The sequence below is a fragment of the Parambassis ranga genome, chromosome 15, assembly GCF_900634625.1.
Source record: "Parambassis ranga chromosome 15, fParRan2.1, whole genome shotgun sequence".
In the NCBI taxonomy this organism is placed as follows: domain Eukaryota; kingdom Metazoa; phylum Chordata; class Actinopteri; family Ambassidae; genus Parambassis; species Parambassis ranga.
In genome coordinates, this window is record NC_041035.1 from 10,146,493 (window position 1) to 10,169,589 (window position 23,097).

The following is a 23,097-nucleotide window of genomic DNA, read 5'->3' on the forward strand; positions in this document are numbered from 1 at the left end:
GAAGCACACGCCTGGCTGTTTTTGTATTATACTTTTTATTTTTTTTCATATGAAACAAATCAATTCCTCCACTGTGTCTGAAGTGTGAAATGTCTTTGTCATGAACTCCCACAGTACATTCAGTTAATGTTGATCTGAAAGAAAACATCTTTGAACTTGGCACTTAGAAAACAACCACAAAGAATTGTCACCTTTATTCATTTAGAACAAAATTTACAAAGCCATTCAAACAGTCATTTTTTTAATACTTTTGTGTTTTTTAAACTCAACTGTTGAATATTCAAAATACACTTTTTAATGTTGCTTCTCTCTCTGTTTGTACTTACAAATATGTACAGTAGTCGCAGTGTTGCGTGTCGTCCCACTGGCGCGTCATCACTGGTAATAAAAATCCTTTTTTAGTGTTTTATTTATATCTCTTCCCACGGTTAGCACTCTGTTTAGCTCTCCACTATTCTGTTTGAGCTGAGTGTCTGTGAATGTTCGGCGTGCTCAGATGGATGTCCCGTGGCTGGGCTCATTGGCTTCTGGGATGGGTCCTCCTGGCACTGGTTGGTAGGACATTGGCATGGGTGTCTTGACTGGGCTCTGCCGGAAGAGCCCTCCGTTGGGTGCCCTGTGTTTGCAGCGGATAGAGGGCATGGTGGCACTGCTGAGGGGCAGGGGCAAGGTCCTGCCAGCGGACGTGCCCAGTAGCCTTCCTGTCCCATGACCCTCCTGGAGGAAGGTGGTCACAGAGAGTGGCGGTGGTCCCCGATGGGTTGGGTAGTCCCGAACAGACAAAGCCTCCAGGGACTGGCTGGGCTGCATGCTGCCAATGTCCAGGGCAGAGATCTCGATGGACTGGCCTGGCAGCTGCTTGTGGGCCAAGTCTTCGTCCAGGAGGCTGTTCAAACGCTGGTGGACCTGTTCCAGGTTCACCTCTTTGTCCTAAAAGATAGACAGCGGTGTGGAATAAAAGATGCCGGCATAAAGGATGGGCAGATAGAGGTTTTAATGGAAGGCAGCGCATGAATATGATTTGCAGGGAGTGTGATAAAGAATAAAAGTGAAATGAATGTACAGTGAAAAGGGGTTGAGAGGTTAAAAGGAGGAATGGGATGTGAAAGAAGACAGAGAAAGACAGGTTATAATGGCCATCTCACTATCACCATCATGACTAGTTATCTTCAGCATGCAGTGCAGTCTAATCTATCATCATCGCAGTGTTCATGTGAAGGATGCTGAAACAACACTGGTTCATTTCAGCTTCATTCAAGAAGTATATCAATCATTAATAAGCAGCCAACATTCAGAGAGACATGACCGTCAAACACTAAATCCTAAATGTGAAGTTGTAAAAGGTAATGTCTCCACTGCTAGGATGAGCTTAAACAAAGAAGTCACTTCATGCAGAAGCGTTTGCACATCTGCAGGAGGTGACAGTCACATGAAGAGCTGTTAACGAGACAGGCTTGTACAAATCCAGTGAATCAGACTGTAAGACAATCAAATTTGAACGAAGACAGACTGGTTAATTAAAGTATTGTTTTCTTTGGTCAGGTACATATAGATATGGGAGAGGAAAGGGGAAAACCAAATAGAGAGTTTGTTTCAGACAAACATGCTTGCTCCTGGATTTTACTACTATTGTCATGCACCCATTTAAGTTGAGACACACTGAAGACAGACAACACCAGAAAGACGAATAACAGGACAGACCATGAGGTGAGATGACAGATGAGGCAACTACAGTCTACCCCTGCCCGGCCCCATGCCCCGCCCATTCCGCCCTGTTACAACCAATGACCATCCAGCACAGCACAGTCAGGCCTCCTCCTGACCTGTGTCAAGAGCCTCGGCCTCCTCCCAGTCTCTCTCTCTGTCTGTCCAAATGTCCCGCCTCCCTTCAGGTGAAGCGCCTGTTATGTCATTATATGTCAATGGACCAGAAACCCTTTGCAGACTGTAATCCTTAGTCACCTGCTGGAGATCATAGACAACGATACATAACCAAAACGGTCCCATGTGAATCCGGACATTGACATATAATAGCAACTAGTTACTACTTAAAATATAAAAAAAGGAATAGTTGACATTATGGGAAATACATTCACTGACTGATCAGATGAGGTGCAGGTCACCATCCCATCTGTGTGTTAATGTCTAGGTCAGTCATCTTGTTTATCTATATAATAAGGGAGTGTCAGAAAAATTCTTACTTCTTTGTTTGGGTTTCCAGCATTCTCAGGAGAAATTGTGTCATTAAACAACCCAGTCTCATCATAAGATAAGATAAAAACTTTACCATCATATAATGTGTAATAGGCTCTTTTTAACAATACTTTTGAAAGTATTGTTAAATGCATAATGACTTGATTTACTTTTTTTTTTTTTTAATGACAGGCAGCACAGAATTCAAGCTAATGGCTTTTAGCTGGAATACTTTGCTCCTGCAGCACTAAAGTGAATTAGTATTTTAATGGCTACCCTTAACCAGTTGTGTTTAAATGTCTAACCCCAACTATGAAAACGAGGTAAAAGATTGAAATATGTGTTTGAGGTGCCATATGTAATCCTTTTACTTTTGAAGGTTCAGTTGCCTACCCTGTCTCATCTTGTGTATCCCTAACTGCTGATGCCAGCTGCCTCTCATCAGGAGTTTACTGTTGTCACAATTTGTTGCTAACGGCTATGCACAGGGACTTTGTGTTGCCAGGCAACCAACAGAAGCCGCGTACAAGTCTCTTAATACAGACATGAGGAAAATCCACGCCTACAGGTTCCCATAAACTAAGTGAAATGACCCAGACACATCTGAGTGGCAGCTGTGAGAAGAGCTGAATGCTAAAAAGATGCTCTAGTGTCTCTTTTGTCTTTGACTGAAACATGGTTTACCAAAGAAACAGTAATGGCATCATCCCACTATCTCTTACAGCAGCAGAATTCAAAGTGTTGCACCATCTTAATGTTGACAAAAACAAATTGTTACCTTGTTACCTTGTTACTAAATGTGGTAAGACCAGTGAGAATGTAATTCAAGTCCTGACACAAACAGGGTTTCTTTTTGTCTGCTTGACTGCATTCATAGTATTTATTATAGTATCCTCAGGGGTATAAAATGTATTTCCCATAATGCCACACTATTCTTCTAATTGTTCAGGCTTGCAGTAAGTTGAAATGGCTGTCATAATGCCCACATACTGTATATTCATGCTGTCATAATACAAGCAATTTATCAAATTATATTAAGTGATCCTCCACCCACATCTTAGGAATACCACTCGCTCATTCTGCAGGCTTAAAAAGCAGCAAAAACAACTAACATGCGGCATGAATTCCTCTTTGAGTCCAGTTACATTAATAAAAACTGAGGAAATGTTTGGCATTTTTCTTCTGTTATCTATCAAAACTGTTCCAAACTGCTGATGCTGGATTCACTAAGAGTACACTAAGTGTATACAGTGTGAAATCCAGCCATAAAACCTCTACTTGAGCCGCCTTTTTGTACTTTGTTGTTTAAGCACCTTTGAGCATAGAAACTACGTTACCATCGTTAAGTCTGAAATAAGTATATTATGTATATATAATATACAATATTATGTAGAATCATTTATGTGGCCATCAGCTGTATTACATTGGAGGAATCACATATTTCGTCTGGCCTTGGAGCTGGTGGGGAGAGGGAGGTCAGGGTGTCTCTGCTCCCCCGGTTGCTACCACGACTCTGATGGATTAAATGGTTTAGGAAATGGATAGATTGATATACTGCTACCATTCCTATGGGTCTTTTTTGTCCTTTTAATACCTACAGAGCAAGTAGTTTATACTCAAAAGATTCCGGGTGGAAAAGTCTAGACACACATCTGTGATTACAGTGAACATATCCATCACATCTTGTGTTCTTTAAACAACGAGAGAGTGATGTGTCTGTCATGACAGCAGTATGTGATTATTATGAGAGCAGCTGCACACAAAGACGTAGGAATTAACAGCAGTAATTCAAACCCTCATTTGCCGCCTAAAGACAGCACCAGTGAAGTTTGATTTACTGTGTGTTTTCAGGACAGGACTGGGTCTTAAATGGGTGTTCTCATCCAGTACTGTTGGACTGTCATGTCAAACAGCCAGCTCAAGGCTCATATTTTTTTACTGTCTGCTTTTGCTCACACTTTAGTTTAGGGATCCATGTCAAGCCTTAGTTGTCTGGACACCTCATGCAGAGGGGCTGCCCAGTTGACAGCTGTGAGATAAAGTCAGAGCTCTAAAGCATTAAGACTTGAATGGATTAGCTAAAGAGAGCTATTGTACAACTGAAGCACTTGTCGACTCAGAAGTACAATTTCAGTATGTGGTTTTGGCTTTGCAGTCATCTGCTCAGCTGTGGGTCTCTCACGTGAGCATCAGCGACTGTGATTGTCAGCAATCAGCGTAAGAGACAAGCCTCAGAGAAATCCCTAACAAAGCACCCCAACCTCTCTCCCAACATGAGAAGGAATGAGTAGATTGATCACATGATGTCTGAACTATCACCAGGGGCACACCTATTATAACTGGGTGTACTGCAGCTCTACTAAATCGGGGCTGGCATCAGCACCAGCTGGATCCATAAAGTAGAGTGTGGCAGTGGCATCTCTGGGCAGGACCGGGGGGCCCGGGGGTCTGGGTCTCGATCGGGGCCTTGGTGGGGCAGGGGGACCCGTGGTTGCCACCATGGCCCGGTTCTGGGTTAGGAGGCCTGGCCCTGGGCCCTGGCCCGACGAGTTGTCAGTGGTCACCTCTTTGGGCTGCTCTCGCCGGCAGTGGTTACTGTTCCACCAGGTCTCCAGCGCAGCCACCAGGAGCGCCAGCAGCAGCCCGGCAGCGAGGATGCAGAAAACGCCGGCAAAGCTGTGGAGATGCAGCGCCCGTCCCTCCGGCTGAGCATCTGCGTGGCTCTGCAGGTCACAGCGGCCTTTCTTTGGCCACCATTTCTGCTTCAGGATGTCGAGGTCACCCTTCTCCTGAAGCTCCAAAATCCTGTGGGGAGAGAAGACTTTAGTGGTTTATTCACACACTATTCCTTTTAATAACACAACAGGTCACGGGACAAATAATTCAGCAGCGATTAAGATTAAAAGCTTGCTAATAAAATGACATAGACAGCAGAGTAGGGGAGGGAAAACTAAATTATTTTACAAACAAACAATGATTATCACGATACAGTAATTAAGCGCTTGTGAATCTCATAAAATAAAACAGTTAATTTAGTGTATTAACAGTGACTGTTAGCTTATTAAAGACCGCTGATGGGTGAAACACTATGCTACTTAGCTTTGGTTACACAGTGCGAGACGTGATGCTGATTGATCGTAAACGAAAGCTAAACAAGCAGTTCTTTGGGAACAAGGCAAAGAAAAACAATCCCAGCTTCAGAGCTCATCAGTTTCCTAACAACAAGTGTAGAAACAAAGCAGATCAAACACACACTACAGTCAGACCATCAGTTAGTGCAGAGGGAGGAATAGATGGAAAAGGATGACGGCTGAGCGCAAACACAGAAGAGACTGTCAGCCTGTCCCACCGGAGCAGTTAGCTTTGTGCACAGTCGTTATTCAACCTGTTCAGCAGTGACTGGCTCGTGTGTGTTTGTGCACACGCATTCATTCAAGGCAGACAGACGTTCAGGCAGTACAAGCTGACAGCTTTGACGCTGTGTCATTTATACACTTTTAAAATCATGAAACATCACAGCCTCATGTTTTTAAACCCATTTATTTTCCTTTTTATGTGCAGACGATGCTTGTCTGGGAGAAACCTAGGAGAAATTTGTTAGGTCTGTACTGCAAGTCTGCACAGAACCCGTTTACTTCAACATCGTGTTTCTGCAGAAAAAGTTAACAGAACAAATGTTCTGGTTGCAAATATCCTAAAAATCTGAATGTGTCAAAAAGATAAATTACAATGTTAGCCATATGTTATATCTCTGGTCATCAAGTGCATTGGTGTTGATAGCACTGCACTCAGCAAGGAAACTGCTGAGCTCTGGAAATACACTTACGTTGCTAAAAATAGGTCCAGTGAGGACAGAAATATGAGCATTCTCACACAGTAAACTATAACTACAGTGCTATGGCTGTATGATTGCGCAAACAAGTCAAGTTGCAGTTTACACATGACTGTCCAGGCCCATAAATGTAGTGAAGAGTGTGTTTTTACAACCTGTGCCACTTGGTTTGATTATTGTCACAGAACATGAATCATAAGAATTCATCCTGCCAAGCTTTAAGCTATGTGGTAATCAACAGCCTGTGAGGATACTGGTGACTACAGCACATGTGATGATGGTCTGTGGTGGTAAAGTTAGCTTGTGATGGATGCTGACAGACAAATGGTTCATCTCGTTCATCTACTGCAATTCTTGAAAGGCTTACAAGGATGTTTTCATAGATGCTTCTAAAAACCACAAAGGTTTTACAACTTCTCTGATTGTCTGACTGCCTATTTTAGGTCTAGTTATCACAGCCAAGTTGTTAAAGAATGATTCACAGGTTGAATAATGCACCAGTGAGGTTCCTTTTCTGCTAAGCTGTCATCAGTGCTATATCAACTTGACGTATAACAGTATAAAACGTACTTCTGAGAGAAGAGGTCTCTGTAAGGACTGCCGTGCTGCAGGGCCATGCCGTAGCCTCTGGTGCTCATGCTGTTTCCTGCTATAGTCAGCGTGCAGTCGTCGTCTGTCAGAGCTGCGTACTCTACCACAGCCATGTCCCACAGAAAGGCATACGACTCTCTCTTTACCTGGAAGAAACACACACATGGTTTAAGACATTGATTTCAAGGATGGAACCAACCCAAGCTCTTCCCACCACTCTTCCTTATTTTTTACTCCTTTAACCCATGGCAGTGAGAGATCTTCAGTAGGGAAATAGCAATGAGTGTTGCACAGGAAGGAGCCTAAATATTTTGCCCATTCAGGGGAAACACTGAGCAGCATGCACAGGCTTTGATTTCTATACATAGACAATGAAAATTGCATCTTCATTTCTGCAATACTCTGCATGTCGCCTGTTTTCAGAAACACAGTCTAATGCTATACCCTGAGAGGCCCACTGTGTAGAATATGTACAACAAGCGTAGCAGAATTCTACTCTTTGCATTTTTTCTCTATTGTTTTGTACACATTTCTTTTCTCCCCTGTGGTGTTTCTATATCTCTGCTCGCCACATACTGTATAAAGCTGCTACTATTTGGTCAGTTCACATCTAATAAATAAAGACAAGAATGAACCATGTTTGTGTGCAGTGAAGTTTGTTTTAAATGTATGTATGACCCAGCCTGATACTCAATGCAATGTGCTGCTCAAATAACACAGATGTCTAGATGACTGCAGATAATTTGTCCAATTATGGACTATTGTTTAGTCTGCTGGTTGTGTGTGTGTGTTATGTGTGTCAAAGAATCAGGGGAAGATCCTCACAATATTAATTTGGCTGCACACACAGCTTGTGAGTATAATTAGAAAAACTTCACAACAATATCACTTTACTGTGTATATAATTTAAATCCCTCTCAGTGTGTTCCTACCTGGCTGCATTAGCATTAATTACCATCTTATGAGTTTAGTATATAATAATTATGTTGTAATTACTGTAACTTAACCAGTATTTATTATTTAGCTTCTTAATTAATTGCTGAATTCATATTGTACTTTATGGGACTGAACTGAAACATTTATGAGATCTTAATGAGTCTGGCTTGCATCGTCCTGTGTGAGGGTTCCTTTAAATCAACCGAAGCACTGACCTTCTTGATGCCCTCTGACGGGCTCGAGACGGAGTACTCAAAGCCATTGTTCTTGTTGATGACCTTCCAGAGCTCTGCAAATGTGCTGTCCTGCTCTAGAGGGTTGGTGCCTTTGGCCCGGAAAAACTCATAAACGGCCGATTCCCTCACCGTCCCATAAACCAGGTCCACCTGCTTCGACAGGTCCTGGAACGACCTGCAGAATGATCATATCAAAGAATTAGTCAGCAAAGACTTTGGAAGGAATGCTAATTTCAGCCAAAGCTAGTTTTCTTTGACACGTTACATGTAGACAACTGACAGCAGAAAAATACAACTCCAAGCATTATATGACAGGAGATAAAACTGTGGCCTGTGGTGAAATGAGACAAGTTATACTCACATTACACATGCAGTTCAACTCCTAGTGATTATGCAGAGTTTGAAAAAGTCGATAACTTTTGTGGCATTTCTCTTTCTGGAAATATAAAATTGCAAGTCGGCAATCCAGGAATGTGCGACCTCTTCTAATACCTGCCCTGTTCACCTGATTTGGCACTGTCAAGCTTCTTCTTCCCCAAGATGAAGAAGCCACTCACTGAACGCCATTTTCACAGAGATAATGATGATGTCATCACTTCTGCAAACCACTTTCTGTAGGTCTAAGCATCTATAAAGAGAAGAATCTGTATGCTTCACCACTAGGCATGTAAATGTATGAGGGGAAAAAATGTCTGGGTTTTCTTACATTGGCTGCTTCTACTTTAAGCCACCAACTTCTCAATCAGCCAGTTTTACTTGTTTACTTACAGTACAGAGGCATGAACACTGTCTTACATGTGTGGGCTGCATTTTGTTTATACTTGGATCATACTGCAGCATTCATCTGACATTATAATAATTCTAAAATGAGATCAATGCCATATGGGTATTTTATGATGCAATAAGAAGTAGCATTAATTAAAAAATGAGTGGAATGCATCTATGGTTTCTGTACTCACAGAATAACAAAGGTATGCCAGCAGACAGTGCTTCTCTTTCATTCATTGCAGTATCCCACATACGTTTCTTGGCATGCAACCCTTCATATACAAACATTTCAGTTAAAATTCAACATCTAACTACCCCTGGGTTCACTTCATCCAGTCAGTTTGGTCCAAAACACTCCATGTCTAATGCATTAGTGCAAGCCACTAACGGGTATATTATTCATCAGCACCTGTAGCGTGCACTTTCCCCAGTATTACCACCATCACGCTAAACTCTCCCTTATATGAACAGTTATTAAAAATAGTTATATAGATGCTGAAGGCAGTAAGAGGACCACAGCCGGCTTTTACTGCACATAGAGATAGAGATAATTGCTAAATGAGAGAGTTTTCAGTGTAATCTGAATGTGCATGATTACCTGCTCCTTACATTTACTAAATATAACCCCAGAATATTGACATAACTTAGTTTGTCTTTCCCCAGTTCTTTGAAAAAAAAAAATAGGAATGGAGTTGTTTATCTCATGATGATAATACAGGACTAATTCAGCCGTTTGATTAGAAGCCTCTATGGCGTGGCAGTGTTTGCCGAAGAGGAAAAAGTCGGAGAGAAACAAATGATTAGATATCTCAGTGCAGATGAAACTACAAGATAGATTTACAGCTCAAAGTAAATCAGGACCATAAATATTTAGATGCACCAGCTGGAGAGAACAAAGGGGTGAGAGACCCTATATTGTAAGCAAGAAATAGAAAAAAACATTAGACGGATTCTTGGCACAGCAAACATTTAAAATACAGTAACGCAATTAAACTATTTTATCTGGCACCAGCTATTTAAGAGAGGTGATATTGTATCCCTATGCATTGGGAACATATGTCACCCATTCTAGGTACTTTTCCTTGTTTACCTTTTGTTTCTCAAAGTGCAAACACTTTGATTTGCAATCAATAGAAAGAGGTCCAAGCCCAGGCCTCTGTTCATTACCTATAATGGCTAAGCCAAGGAAGAAGCACAGCAGCCACACACACACAGTTTCTACTTCCCTTTTTCATTTTCTTCCACAGCAGAGACACAAACATGAAAGAATCCTTCTGTCGGTGTTCATGCATGTCATTAATTTCAAGAACCAGTTGCAGCCCCCTCTATCACCAAGGAGCACTCCTCACTGCCTTTGCCACCATCTCCACGGGCGGTCAACCCTTGAGACTAAAATGGTAATTATGGAAAATGTGCTGTATGCTTTTACCATAAAAGGTCTAATATTGTAACCATGAATACGCAGGTTTTTGTAAAAAGACACGGATAACTGCATGAAGGCCGATGTGCATTTTTCTCAGCGCTGACAAACCAGAAATGCCACAAAATGTATTGACATCAAACTTTCTGCAGAATCACTCAATGAGTTAAACTGCACTGCTATATAACAAGAGCTGCACAGCTCATCCCCTCCTACCTCAGACAGGAAACATTCAGTAACCCTTCTTATTTAGCTCTGTAAATGTAAAACTGGCCAAAACAGTGACAAGACAAAAACAATATGGTTCCATCAAAGAATTCATCTCATTAGTAATAAGCCACATGATACCCTGGAGGATTAACGTGAGTCGTTTCTCTCTCACACTTATACAAAACAAGAACACAAGATTAGTTTCACATCGCAGCATGGTAGGAAAAAAAAAATAACATCACCTTTTGTGTCTTTAGGCGTAGGAGTTTTTATAAAGGCTTATTTTCACAGAGTAAACAAAAAGGGACAAAGCCATGTAGTATTTAAAAACATTTTCTATGCAAATCTGGGTTTAACTGTTGTTTTTTTCCTCCCATTACACAATATTAATATATCATGCACACACATATTTGGAAACCCCACAGAGGCGCAAACACAATATATACATGGTTTTAGTTGCAGCTCCAGCTCGAGCTGCTGCTTTGTTGGCAGCACACCAACGTCTACTGTACAACTCATTTGTAAGGAAACAACATTTGGACAACTTTGTACTGATGTTTTTAAAATTCAAGTTATGTTGAGCCCAGGAGTAGGACACTGGATTAAAGTTAAAAAATTAATGAAGTAGGAAACATTTTAATGTTTGTAGAATCAGTGGAGCATTCGTCATCAGATATTATTAAAAATGATCTTATCTGCATGTAATACGACTCGCTTAAAAGCCACCAGACTCTATAAAAACAGTTTCTAGTTTCTCTTGCTGTTTGCAGATCACCACTGCCATGAGTTGTTAATTTGTGTTACTATAATAGTATCACTCAGAATTACTATGAATTTAACAACCTGCAGATAAAACAAAGTCACAGTGGTAGATAAGAAACTCTTACATTCTATAAGATTGAAGATTTTATTAATGTATTGGCTTTAAAGTAGCTTCACACCTCCGAGGGACAAAGACTGTCTGACAGATAAATGATGTGCTGATAATAAACCAACTATAGCGTACACAGCAGGTCTAGGAACAGCAGTTTTTGCCACTTCTGTGTTGCCTTCATTTGCGCCTATACAAGTCACAATTCTGATTTAACACTGAAGGTAAGAAAAAGCACATGTAGCCATTTTTCATTCTGTATACACACAACATAGGATGCTATGGAATAAATAACACAGAACCTGTAGGCATTTCTCATGCTGTTTAAACACAAGTGATATATTGGCCAATGTCACTAATATGTCACCCGATCATGGAATGACCACAACAAGGCAGCATGAGGAACCAAGGTTGGGGATAATGGTACAACACCACAGCAAAGCCAGCACCTTCTGATCAGCGGAAACTTAAAATGGCATGAAATGACACACAAAATGCTAAAAAATGTGCACTAATAACATGTTATTCATCTATTCAATTCACCTTGTTGATACCAGGCTGGTGAAGTGATAACATACACATCTTATTTATCAATATTTCTCACTGCAGGGACACGTGTTAGAGATCAATCTGCATGCTCGTCTCATCAGCTCCACCTGCTGCAGACTGTGTAATTTTTGACCTGCTGCCTAACAACTAGCCTCTCCACAGTCCAAATGTTATTTGTCAGTAAATCCAATTTAGTGCTCTGTCTATCCCCAAAGGATGGCCAAAGAGGCATTTGATTGCATTGGGTCTGTCTTCTGTTGAACAAATAGCCACATGTGGACATGTGAGCATGGGGACGAATGCTAAGCAGCACACAGCTCACCTGTGAGGAGCCCCACTCCTTCTCTCTCATGTTTGTGTGTGTTTATGTTCAGAATGACAATTACAGGAACATTAATCTAGTCCATTTGGCACAGGTAAAGGGAACAGAGAGTAACTGCTTGTGATTGCATTTAAAATGAAGAAGAAAGTACAGAGTGGCTTTTTAAATTGAACAATTAAAACACAATGTACATGTCCTCTGCTATGACCAGTACCTGCTACTTTATTCGAATTGACTTTGTAGGAAGTCTAAACAAAACACTAAAGGTACTGGAGATGGTAAACAATTATTGATACTAAACAAAATTAGAAGAACATGAGACTATGACGCAAAACATATCAACAAATAGTTTAACATAACAAACAGAACAAATCAGTCCAATAGGTCCTGACCAGCATCAGTATCCTGCTTACCAGAACTACAAATCTGTCTAAACTAAGGCTGAAACCAAAAGAAAAAAATAACATTTCAGGATAGTTCATATTTCAGACAAATTTTATGATTTACTTTATTGAATCATTGTAGTTGATTTTCTATTGCAAAATAAATGTTTATCAGAGAGTGCAGTTGTAACTTGCCACATGAACCACCATGGACTTTGTGCTCTTTAAAGTAAGTTGTTTTCTTAAGTGTTAAGAGTGATCTTCAACAGGCTTTCTGTCACAGAGGGTGAGCTCTGTTTTTGCATTTCCACAGACATATCTAACGGTTTTCTTTCTCAATGGGATTTCACCTTCCTTGAAAGTGTTTTTGTGCATTTGTGGAAAATCCAAATGGTGACAGACAGTACAGAAAATGTAGATTCAAATGTGCGCTTTTTTCTGCTGCACTTCACGCTGTAATGCCTGGGAAAGAAATACATCTCCAAAAAGGCAGCAGTCCTGGGACAGACCAAACATTGGAACTCTTTGAAAAACACTGCAACAATATTTGCAGCAAGAAGAACATTCCTTTGGTTCTTTTGTTTTTTTAATTCTCACCTAATGCAAGCGGCTGCCTATTAGATGGTTGGATAAAACATTTCTCCTAAGCTTGTAAGGCTTTACTTTAGTGATCAAAGTTGTTTTTAATTTACATTTTAAACACAAAAAAAAGGTTTTACCTGACAGCATTGTCCATGCGTGACACAGTGAGGTAGGCAGCCAGGTTAGCTGTGTAGGACGAACAAACGATGAGGGTAAAAAGCCACCAGCTGCCCATTACGATCCGCAGAGCCACCGAGCCAAGTATGGAGTCAGTGCCTGTGGGAAGTGCAGATAGTAGGTTAAAAACTGTACATCACTCTGTTAGCTGTACACATTAGGCCTGCAAGGAACAATTACATTTATTATTGATTTTTCTGACAGTTATTTTCTTTGATAGTTGATCGGCGTGCAGTGATAGTAAAAAAAATGTTTGGTTTTTTCCACCCTGGCAGTTCAAAATAAAATGCATTTATTGTTTACTTGCACATTAAAAATAAAACAGCAGCTGGAAAAAATTATGGCAACTGCCATTAACTGACTCCTGGAGTAATTCTGTCATCTTTCTACAAGATCTAACGCACCTCTAATCTAATTTAGAGTGAAGGAGGACATCTTCTATGTGGTGTAGTAAATTGCAGCGCTGCCAGAATGCGTGGGTTTTCCTTTATCATTATCATTATTATCATCAAGGTCCTGTGGTCTGATTTTATCGTGTTATATTATGTGATAGCCAAGAAAATATATGCTTTTATACCATATGTTTAAAGTGTCTTGAATCATTTTACGTTTTTAAATAGATTTTTTTTTTTGGATTGTAATTTTGTTTTCATTGTTGAGATAATATCCATGTGTACATCTGACTCTGGGGCAGCCACCTTGATTCAATACCATCTCTGTAATCTTTTATGCACCATTTATCAAAATGCTATCTACCATAAAATGAATATTTTTATATTTGATGACCCACATTTATATGAAAGAAAATACTAAAGTCTTTTTTTCCACATCTCTCTTGTGTTCTTTGAGGTTCATCAGACTTCTCTGTCAGACCAAGATGTCCTTTTGCAAACAAAAAATCCAAAAAAACAGCTTATGGAGGTTCACGAGAAAAATGTCAGCACATATTCTATGTCTGAAGTCTAAAGCCATAGAAATGTCATCTGAATGATTCAGGAATATGGAATGTAATGAAAACATATTTGTCTGAAAGTGTCATAATCAACACAACTGCCCCCTTAGGACAGCTAAGGAAAAAACTGAAGGCCTTGTCGGTTGCATAGCACTTCAGAATCAGTCATTTTTATTACATATGGCTTTGAGTGATTTCTTAAGGTCGTTGAATGCGAAATGTGAATCTTGAAACTTTGCTGGATCTCAGCCTACTGCTACGCCAGCTGCAGTGCGGTCTCTTTCATCTATGAAAGAAATTGATTAAACCATTTAATCGTGAGGAAGAGGTGTTATTTTTATATGCTCTCCTCAGATTATTCGCTACCTCTCCCTGACCTCTTTATGGAACAAAAGCAGGGCAGTCCCTGTTTGAAAAAAGGCTGTGATAAAAAAAAAAAAAAAAAATCAGTGTGTCTGGGCGGTGGATGGTTTATTCTGTGCTGAGCATACAACAACAAAAAAACAGCCAAGTGTTGGCATATCATTATGAAATCATTGGAGGGATACGTCTGCCAAGTTTATGCACTCTGACAATAGCACACTATGCATCAGCACTCAGATCCATATCAAAGTGACCTACGTCATCCCTGAGAAAAAAAATGCAATCCACTTGACTGAAACAAAAGTGGCGATGTTGGAACACGAGCCAGGAAACAAGATGAGGGGGAAAAAAAAGGAAAGGCAGAGAAAAGGCTTGATTTTAGTTTCTCTTGAAATATAGTGGGTGTTAGGTTAAAAAAGGCTCACAGGCAGTGTGCCAGACATTGATAGATGCAGTTCAGGCTTTAACATCAGTTGCTGAAGTAGCCATTTATCCAAAATGGACATACCTGGATCTCCACCAGGCCTAAAGATGGCATGTTCCCCTTGAGAAGGGCACCTTTAGAAAATGCTATGGTGGATGTTGTGCCTCAACCTGACTCACTACTGAATCAGCATTTGCTGTATAGTGGCAGCCACATGTGTGTTTCAGTTTATTGGATGTTTTTTTCACTCTTTTGTTTTAGTGTCTGGTTGATATAACACTTGATAATTTAGAGTTTTATGACGTAGTGTCCACTGATGTGCCACAGGAAGACAATAGCAGACATGTTTTCATCCAGTGACATTGACAATGAATGCTGGGAACTGAAGAAGATTGGTGCATAATTTGTTGGAATAAAAACTCACTGAGGCTTGCTGTTCCAATGTATAACAAATGCATGATTTGCATGTGCTGTCCTTGCATACTGTAATTGACTGTCACCTACCTTGTTGCACAAAAGCGCCGTAGACGATCCAGATAGCGCTCTGAAGCGAGGTGGAAACAGAAGGTGGAGGATGGCCTCCTGTGTTGCTCTGGCAGCGCACTGCCTGGATCCGCCTCAGCAGGAAAATCATAATGCCTACTACAGGGATGGCAGCGGCGATGCATGCCCACACCGCCAAGTCAAATGGAGCGAGTAAAGAAAAAATGTTGATCTTTTCCTCTGACTTCCGCATCAGGATTCCCACTGAATAGTCCAGGTAGCGCTTGCTGAAATCAACCACACTCTCACGCTCCGGCGTGATGGTGATGGCCGATATGGCCAAGTCAGCTCTCTGTGAATATGAAGTCATATGTTTTAGTGAATTTTCTTTTTAGAAATAGCCTGACCAATTTAACATTTTGGCAGGACAGAGTATTAGACATCAAAAGAAAAACAAATACGTGGGAAATTATTAGCCTTTGTGGATGTTTGCAGTTGTTATCAATCTTGGAATTAAGTCTGTATTATCCTGCCGTTTACAATGGAAAAAAATATGGTCATCAATCCTCAACAAATGATAATATTGCTTGCCTGAGGAAACACAATTAATGTGTTTGATCAAGTGTCAAGGCTGTTTCTTCTAAACAGAAAGCACCATCAGTTTGTATATTGTTACATTTAACACCACATTGTTCTCACTGTCACTGTTCATTTACAAAGCTTGCTCTGAACAACTAAAAAAATCACGAATTGAGGGTAGGAGTGCACGTGCTCCTATTTAATTAAATGTCTAAAATTGCCAACATTATCACAGATGTAACAGCCCTGAAACTTTCTTTTAAAGACAATTTATCAACAAATCAATGGAGGTTTACATTGTAAAGAGAGCAAAAATTATTATTATCATCTATAATATTTTTCCCTTCAGACTATAAGAATCAGATCCACTTGGAATACCACCCACTAAAACTGATTTGCAAATGTAGGTTGTTGGCCTGTTCAATGTTTGCCTGTTCTTTCACACTTTTACTCAGCCTTATTATTGGCGTCCCATTTCAAAACAACACAACATGGCCTCACTCCCAGAGGAAAAAAACTAATATTTGCAGTTAAAAGCTGGACATTGATTGAGAGGGATAAAAAAGAAACCAGTGCAACCTTGCCAATGAGTTCGCCAATCATTCCATTCCAGGATCCATTAGGCAGCACTGAGCCATACTTCCCATCCCCGACTTGGTAGATGTCGTACTTGAATCCCAGGATCTTAGCGAGGGCGTCCAGCACATCGATTGAGAAACCTTTGTACCTCTTGGGCTGCCCCAGAATGTTTTCTGCCACCATCACAAAAGGTTCCTCCTGTTTGCATTAACATTGTACAATTAGTTAATCAGTACAATTAGTTACTCACAAAATTAACCTGCCAAAGAACGTGAAGGTGAATGTTATCTCTGGGGACAGGATTTGCACTCGGACTTTGAAAAAAAGTAGAATATGTGTGTATTTAATCACAGGTATATCATTTATCAAGTTGCACGAAAATCCCCTCAGGGCCAGATCGGTGACTGAAGCGAGGACACACTCAGTCAACTTAAGAACCTGAGGGGTGACACCTTTATGAAGTGCTTCTTGATGATATAAGTTAAACTTCATTTTAATAAAAGAGTTTCCTCAGCAACTGTTGACCCGTAACACATGGCGCCATGGCAACTGCTCTGGTTCATCAACGTGGAAATTGCCATTTTAAATTTATTGCAGCCACCCATGGTTCTTCTTTATGAGTTGAAAGTGTCAGGGCAGAATTAAATGGGTGAAGGTGGAGTAAAGAGAGCAGGGGAGGGAAGGTGGGTTGTTAAAGTGGGCAGGGGCAAATGACTTGATTAAGTGAGACTGCCAGGAAAGAGCTGAGCAGAACTTATGTGAATAAATATGGCGCAGGTAAATCATGTGTGAAGAGGAAATGGGGGAGGGGAGTGGGAGATTTTTCCTTTGGACTAGTTTGTTTTAAGAAAAGCTGCAGTGTTTGTTCTTGTGATGTCATAAATAAGGGTTTTTATGTGTAGTGTCCTCTATCACAATGACCACCTTTCTGTACAACTACAGGGCGAAGCAGGTTCAGAAGACCAAGGGATGGATGAAGGTAACTCTTGCACTCTCTTAGACTTAATTGGTATTTCATCAGCTGGTCATTATTTATGAGCATAACAGCTGGGCAGTAATATTATAAAGCATATTTGCACATTTCTGTCATTTTAATTAAAGATTTAAAGCAAAATGAAACTAAAAGATACAGATAAATCCGACAGAGCATCGTTTTCTGACAGAAAGATATGAGTTGTAGAAGGACAGAGCCCTAACCGCAAAAGCACAACATACCCTTGGATCTGTGGAGGCTAAGAGACCTTGGTTGGATTATCTGAGTGGGATAGTGGTAGAATAGGATGCAAAACTTCACAAATATGAAAGGAATAAACCAGGTATGACAACGTTATAAATTAATACATTAAGAAAAGTTTCCAACATTAGTATAACATTATGATTGTGACTGCTTCTGACCTGTCTTTTATTATGCCTCCCTTCGTTATGGAAATATTTCCTTTGTTTAGCGCTTGATGTTTTAACCCTAATCCTGAGCTAGGGTTAGAAACTCGGCTGTCATGGGGTCTGGTTCCAAAAGATAACCCTCTGTGTGAACCTGTTTTCTACTGTATGTATTATTTTTCAGACACAACGTTGTAAAATCCCATTATTTCTATATTTATATACACAGGTGATTTTTCTGTCAGCTCCCCTCATATTTATGCTAATCTGTTTGCTTTATAGAAAACTAAACACATCCATAATGTATTTGTTCTCATGTATCTGTAAAGCAGACATAAGCACACAAAAACATGCCAGTGATCAATGTTGAGATTCCAAGTGAATACATATTGTTTTAGTATTTCTGCAGCTTTATATGTGGGTACAAAGAAGAAGTAAATACATGTGTTGATGTGTTTGTTTTCTTACTCTGATATTTGCCTACTCAGGCCAAGTGTTAATAGATTCAGTGTACTCCCACAACTTACCAGTAATGTAACAATCTTCAGTGTCACTCCCTGCATACTGCTCTCGATCCGATTCTCCTTCAGGCTACCATTCAAACCACGAGTAGAATCCCAGGATGCCAGCTAATAAGGAGAAAGAAAAATAGGATGAACAAAAGTGATAAAAAGGAGAATGTAGCTGGTCTTCTATACACCTCCTTACTCCATTTATCACAGGCACATTAATACTGTTCAGAACAAAAAAACAAAAAGTTGATGTTCAGAATAGCTAAAAAGTATCGACATACATTCTAAGCAATGTACAGCATGCTTTATCAGTAATCATGTACATGGAGTTAGAGGTGAGAATGAAGATGAGGAGTGTGAAGAGCATCATTATTATAATATATTTTTAATTAGCTCATGATGGATACAAACAAAACAGATCAATCTGAGTTTGTTTCTTGAATCTAAACTAAACCCTTAGCTTGGAAACTCTCATTCCACGCTGTCAACGTTTTGAGCTGTGTCTCCAGTAGTGAAGTTGATGTTTGTTAAATTCTTAATCAGCGCTGAGAGCTGGAGGAGGATTCTGACACATCACTTGGAGTGGTCTTTGAGATTTGAGCTGACAGGACAAGAATGGTGGCCCAAGGTCAAAGAACAGCACGCGCTGAGATACCTTCTCCACAGAAACACACAGTATTCCACAACAAAGCACTGACACAGTAGATTGATGCATTATTAAAGCTATTGTTTTTTTTTTTTAACTTTTCATTGTGAATTATTGATTTCTCCAGATTAACCAGATACATAGCACTCTCTGCTTGATATTTTTAACAAATATTTTTTAATTCACTCATGTAGTAGACAATTTTTGACTTCTGTGTGTTACTGATAAACTACCTCCATTACTGAACTATTGCATTCAGCCTGGGTAATTTCTTAGAGAAAATGGACAGTTCTGGCACAGTTACATCCTACAGACAGCTTATATAACTCATTTGCTCCTGTTAAACACAGGCTCTGAAGTTGGGGTGTGAAAATCAGGAACAGTAAAACTGAACATCATGGTTCTGGTTGTTTTTAAAATCATCATTTTGTTGATGTTCGTTTTGGCTGCTGATGATTTCGAAGAAAAAAAAAGTTGAACAAAGAAAACTCTGTGCCACTGACACCATTTACAAAAGCAAACTGTAAAATACAAACAATTATGCAATCGAAAAACAACAATTACTTTGAATACAAAAGGCAACAACAAAGGCATTCATCCGTGGATAAAATGGAAGCAGTTGGCACATTCAAACAATCTTGCAAAAACATCAGAAAAATATATAATTGTATTTTAAATTAAACAAATTTTTGTTCTTCACAGCCTATCTGCAGAACAACTCATGCTTCAAGTGCACATGCCTGATCTTAGTGCATTGCTATGAATAGCTTTACTGCAAACTGATCAATGAAGTCAAGTGATGAAGTGAATCGTGCTTATAACCCACCAGCTTGTGAGGGTGTTTGTAAACAGGACAGCAATCATGAATGCTGCCTTCTAAAGGTCTTTAAGCATGGTGTGCATGTCAGTGTAATGGGGAACAGATGTTCGTATTAAATACAATGCAGTGGTATGAAGTACTGTATGCATTTAGATAGCTTTGTAGGGCTATTTGTTCATATAATGTGAAATAGGTGTTGAAGAGGAAATCTTGGTATGTAACTAGGCATGTGCTGCAGAATGTGAATGCAGATACACACTGGTAACCCAATATGGTGTGGTTGTAACAGTTTTGCTAAAAGCATGGGACTGCAGTATCAGTCCCATGATATAAGTATAAGTCATTGAAGTGTCAATGTTGCTGGTGCTGGTGAGCATTTATGGTTGTATTTTTTGTGGTATTTCCCCCCTAATTTATATAGAGGACCTCTATTTACAGCTTTTCAGCTATAAGAATGTGTTGAACCTGTGGTGGAGAGATCAGACTGTACAATATCGCAAACCAACAAACGAGGAAGAAGAAATAGTAAGCTACACACACGAGCCAGTATACATACAAATTCCTATTTTTCATCCTTATATTACTTTATGCAAATTATTTCATGGACTTGGCCATCTGGAGTAAAGAAACCAAATACCAGGCAGTCCATCTGTGAGGAGTGAGACTGGTGTGAAAATGAAACCAAGCACTCTGTTGTTTACACATGGTGTAAACTCTTCCGGTTTCCCTTTCTGAAATTCAAAAACAGACTCCTGCCACCTGCTGGTATGGAGAGTGAGTTCCTCCAATGCAGGTGCAGCCACTACATGCTAGTTGTCCAATGGCTGTACTATTTGCAGAATCCACACAATCCACACTTCACACAGTCAGTTGTCACTGCAGCTTGGACCACATCAGCACAGGTTTATTATTTTTTGTATCACTGATAACCACTGATTTTTAACAGTTGTCCATTCATCATTTGCCGTATCTGAAGTGTTTGCACTGACTTGGCTCATCTGCATATGTGGTTGTTTATGTATGCGTGTGTTTGTGTGTGCACTGGGGCAAAATGTCAGTCAGAGTTGCTGTGTCTGCTTCACAGCGGGCTATTTTCTCCATGAGCAGCTTTGTCCTCGGTGCAAAAACACTAAGCAATCTCTGCTCTGTAAACTGAAGAACACTAAAGATGAACACTTCTACTTCACAGAGCTTTGCACTCCAGCATGCCACTGGGAAGGTCACACACACAACACATGCAGCAGAGACACACCACCTACATTTTACAGCCACACTACTGTGTTTAATTTCCAGGTTTGGAAATTGGTTATTTGTGCATGAGGTATCTGACTATAACAAAGAAAACATGATGAGACTTTAAAGATGCGACAGAGACACACGGTAGTGCTTAACAACATGTGAGAGAAAAACGGATTATTGTTGCTTGATGTCAAAGCTCCTAAAAAAAGTTTTCTAGCTTTATTCATGCTTTGAAGTGTTGCTGAAATGTGACTTAAGTGTCCGATATCCTTTTTTATAAATATCTATAGAGTCTCCAAAAATGTTCACTATAACACACCATCCAACAATTCAGTGTCAACAAGTCTGATATAAAAATACAGTTTACAAAGACAATATCACCATATTAGCAGAGTTCAAAAAAATTATCTTTCTTTAGTAGTTTGAAGAAAACAGAAAGAAGAAGAAACCTTTCTCTCGGAGTTCACCCCGAAGCCACGCCTCCCAACCAGTGACTTCGGCCATCATGCACGTACCTCTCTGGTGCGCGCCGAGCAGGAAGAGGGCAGCCAACCAGCCAATACTTCATGCAGGTGCGCCTCGTAGGATTGGCTGATGTTTTCAGTGTTTTATAGCTTCCATAGATGATTAATATTCTTCGTTTTAAAGCGAAACGGCCAAACTAATCGGTTGCTATCGGATTGTAAAGAGAAGTTACACTTATTTAACAAAAAGTGCATTAGAATGAAATCTCCTACCCTACCTTTAATTTTTGACCTTCAATTTTAGGTCACTTTTAGATATTTTACCTGAAGTGATATTCCTTTAATATCTAAGGAAAAACGCTTATCCGTCAGGAAAATGGAGGTTATTGTGCTAACAAGATTTTGCTATATGATGTTTGAAAAGTCACATCAATAACAGGCCTGCTATTTAGAAAATGGTCATGATACTGTCTCTTTGAATAATCATCTGAGTAAATGCCAATGACCATTTGAAAACAACAAAAGCATGGGAATCAAATAGCCCTGCTTTCAGAGCTCCAAAACTGTCATAATTACAGTGTCCCATAAAACTCTTACAAATAGCCTCATCATGGACATGCAAGTGTAATTTATTGCAGTAGTTCTGCTTCCAGTTTTTGTTTGCTAGTTCAGTGCGTCAGGTCCTCACATATTGACAAGCCCATCATGCTACTAGCTTCTTATTGACCCACACTCCTTTGTCTGACTGAGCAACTTGGAGGGCATGGCAGTGTGCGTGTGTGTGTTTAACACACACAGTGTGCAGTATTCAAACAGTAACTGCTTGTCGTATTTTTTGTGTTGCATGCCTTTTTGAATCCAATGATGTGAATAGAAGTTTTAATGTAAAAACAAACACACCATGCACAGAACACAGCAGGAAGCGGGGAGTGTTTTTGTAAATTGCACAAAAACATAAAGAATGTCACTACGTCTGCTGTTCAGCAGAAGTTATATAGTCTCCCTTTCATAATTATGGGCATATCTATCCAATCACAATGTGTCAGTACAAATGCAAACATGCTGTTTTGTTTTTACGTTCCATTTTGTCTGCTCCATCAACAGAAGAGAATGCTGGAATGGTGCCAGTAGAGTTATCTCTAATCACCAGAACCACAGCCAAAAATAAGCCAGCCATTTAAATTAGCCAAGAGAAGAAGCTTCTTATCTGTCCTGATATACTAAAGATGAGCTTGGCAGACATGGTGTCGGTCTAGCACTCTAACCTCTAATAAGAAACATGAGGCAGGATTCACTCCATAAAAAGTATGTCATACAGCAAAATAGGAAAACTGAGACAAGGGAGGGAAAGGAAATGAATAAAAAGGAAAAGAAACATGAGTTCATTTTCTCTGTGGAAGAGAAACAACTTACAGAATGCATTAAGAAGTTTTCCATCATTCCTGCATTTATTTACTGCACTGCTTCATATACTTTAATACACTGCGTTATCTTGGGGAGAAGATAGGTGCAGTGTCTGTAACTTCAATCAGTGTTTCTGCCCCCTCTGTTTCACATAAATTGTCATGCTGAAGAAACACACACAG

General features: G+C 39.9%; 1 protein-coding gene across 2 annotated transcripts in view; it reads right to left on the minus strand.

The window, feature by feature from the left end:
• Positions 1 to 314: 314 nt before the first annotated feature.
• LOC114447212 (glutamate receptor ionotropic, delta-1-like) overlaps positions 315 to 23,097 on the minus strand; it is a 187,060-nt gene continuing 164,277 nt past the window's right edge. For both annotated transcript variants that reach the window (XM_028423352.1, XM_028423351.1), the window contains 8 exons: positions 18,358 to 18,459; positions 16,451 to 16,648; positions 15,314 to 15,644; positions 13,031 to 13,169; positions 7,768 to 7,963; positions 6,596 to 6,762; positions 4,758 to 4,998; positions 315 to 930 (listed from right to left, as the gene is read on the minus strand). In XM_028423352.1, coding sequence (XP_028279153.1) covers positions 493 to 930; positions 4,758 to 4,998; positions 6,596 to 6,762; positions 7,768 to 7,963; positions 13,031 to 13,169; positions 15,314 to 15,644; positions 16,451 to 16,648; positions 18,358 to 18,459 — 1,812 coding nt within the window. In that variant the 3' untranslated portion in view covers positions 315 to 492. The remainder of the gene's footprint in view (positions 931 to 4,757; positions 4,999 to 6,595; positions 6,763 to 7,767; positions 7,964 to 13,030; positions 13,170 to 15,313; positions 15,645 to 16,450; positions 16,649 to 18,357; positions 18,460 to 23,097) is intronic.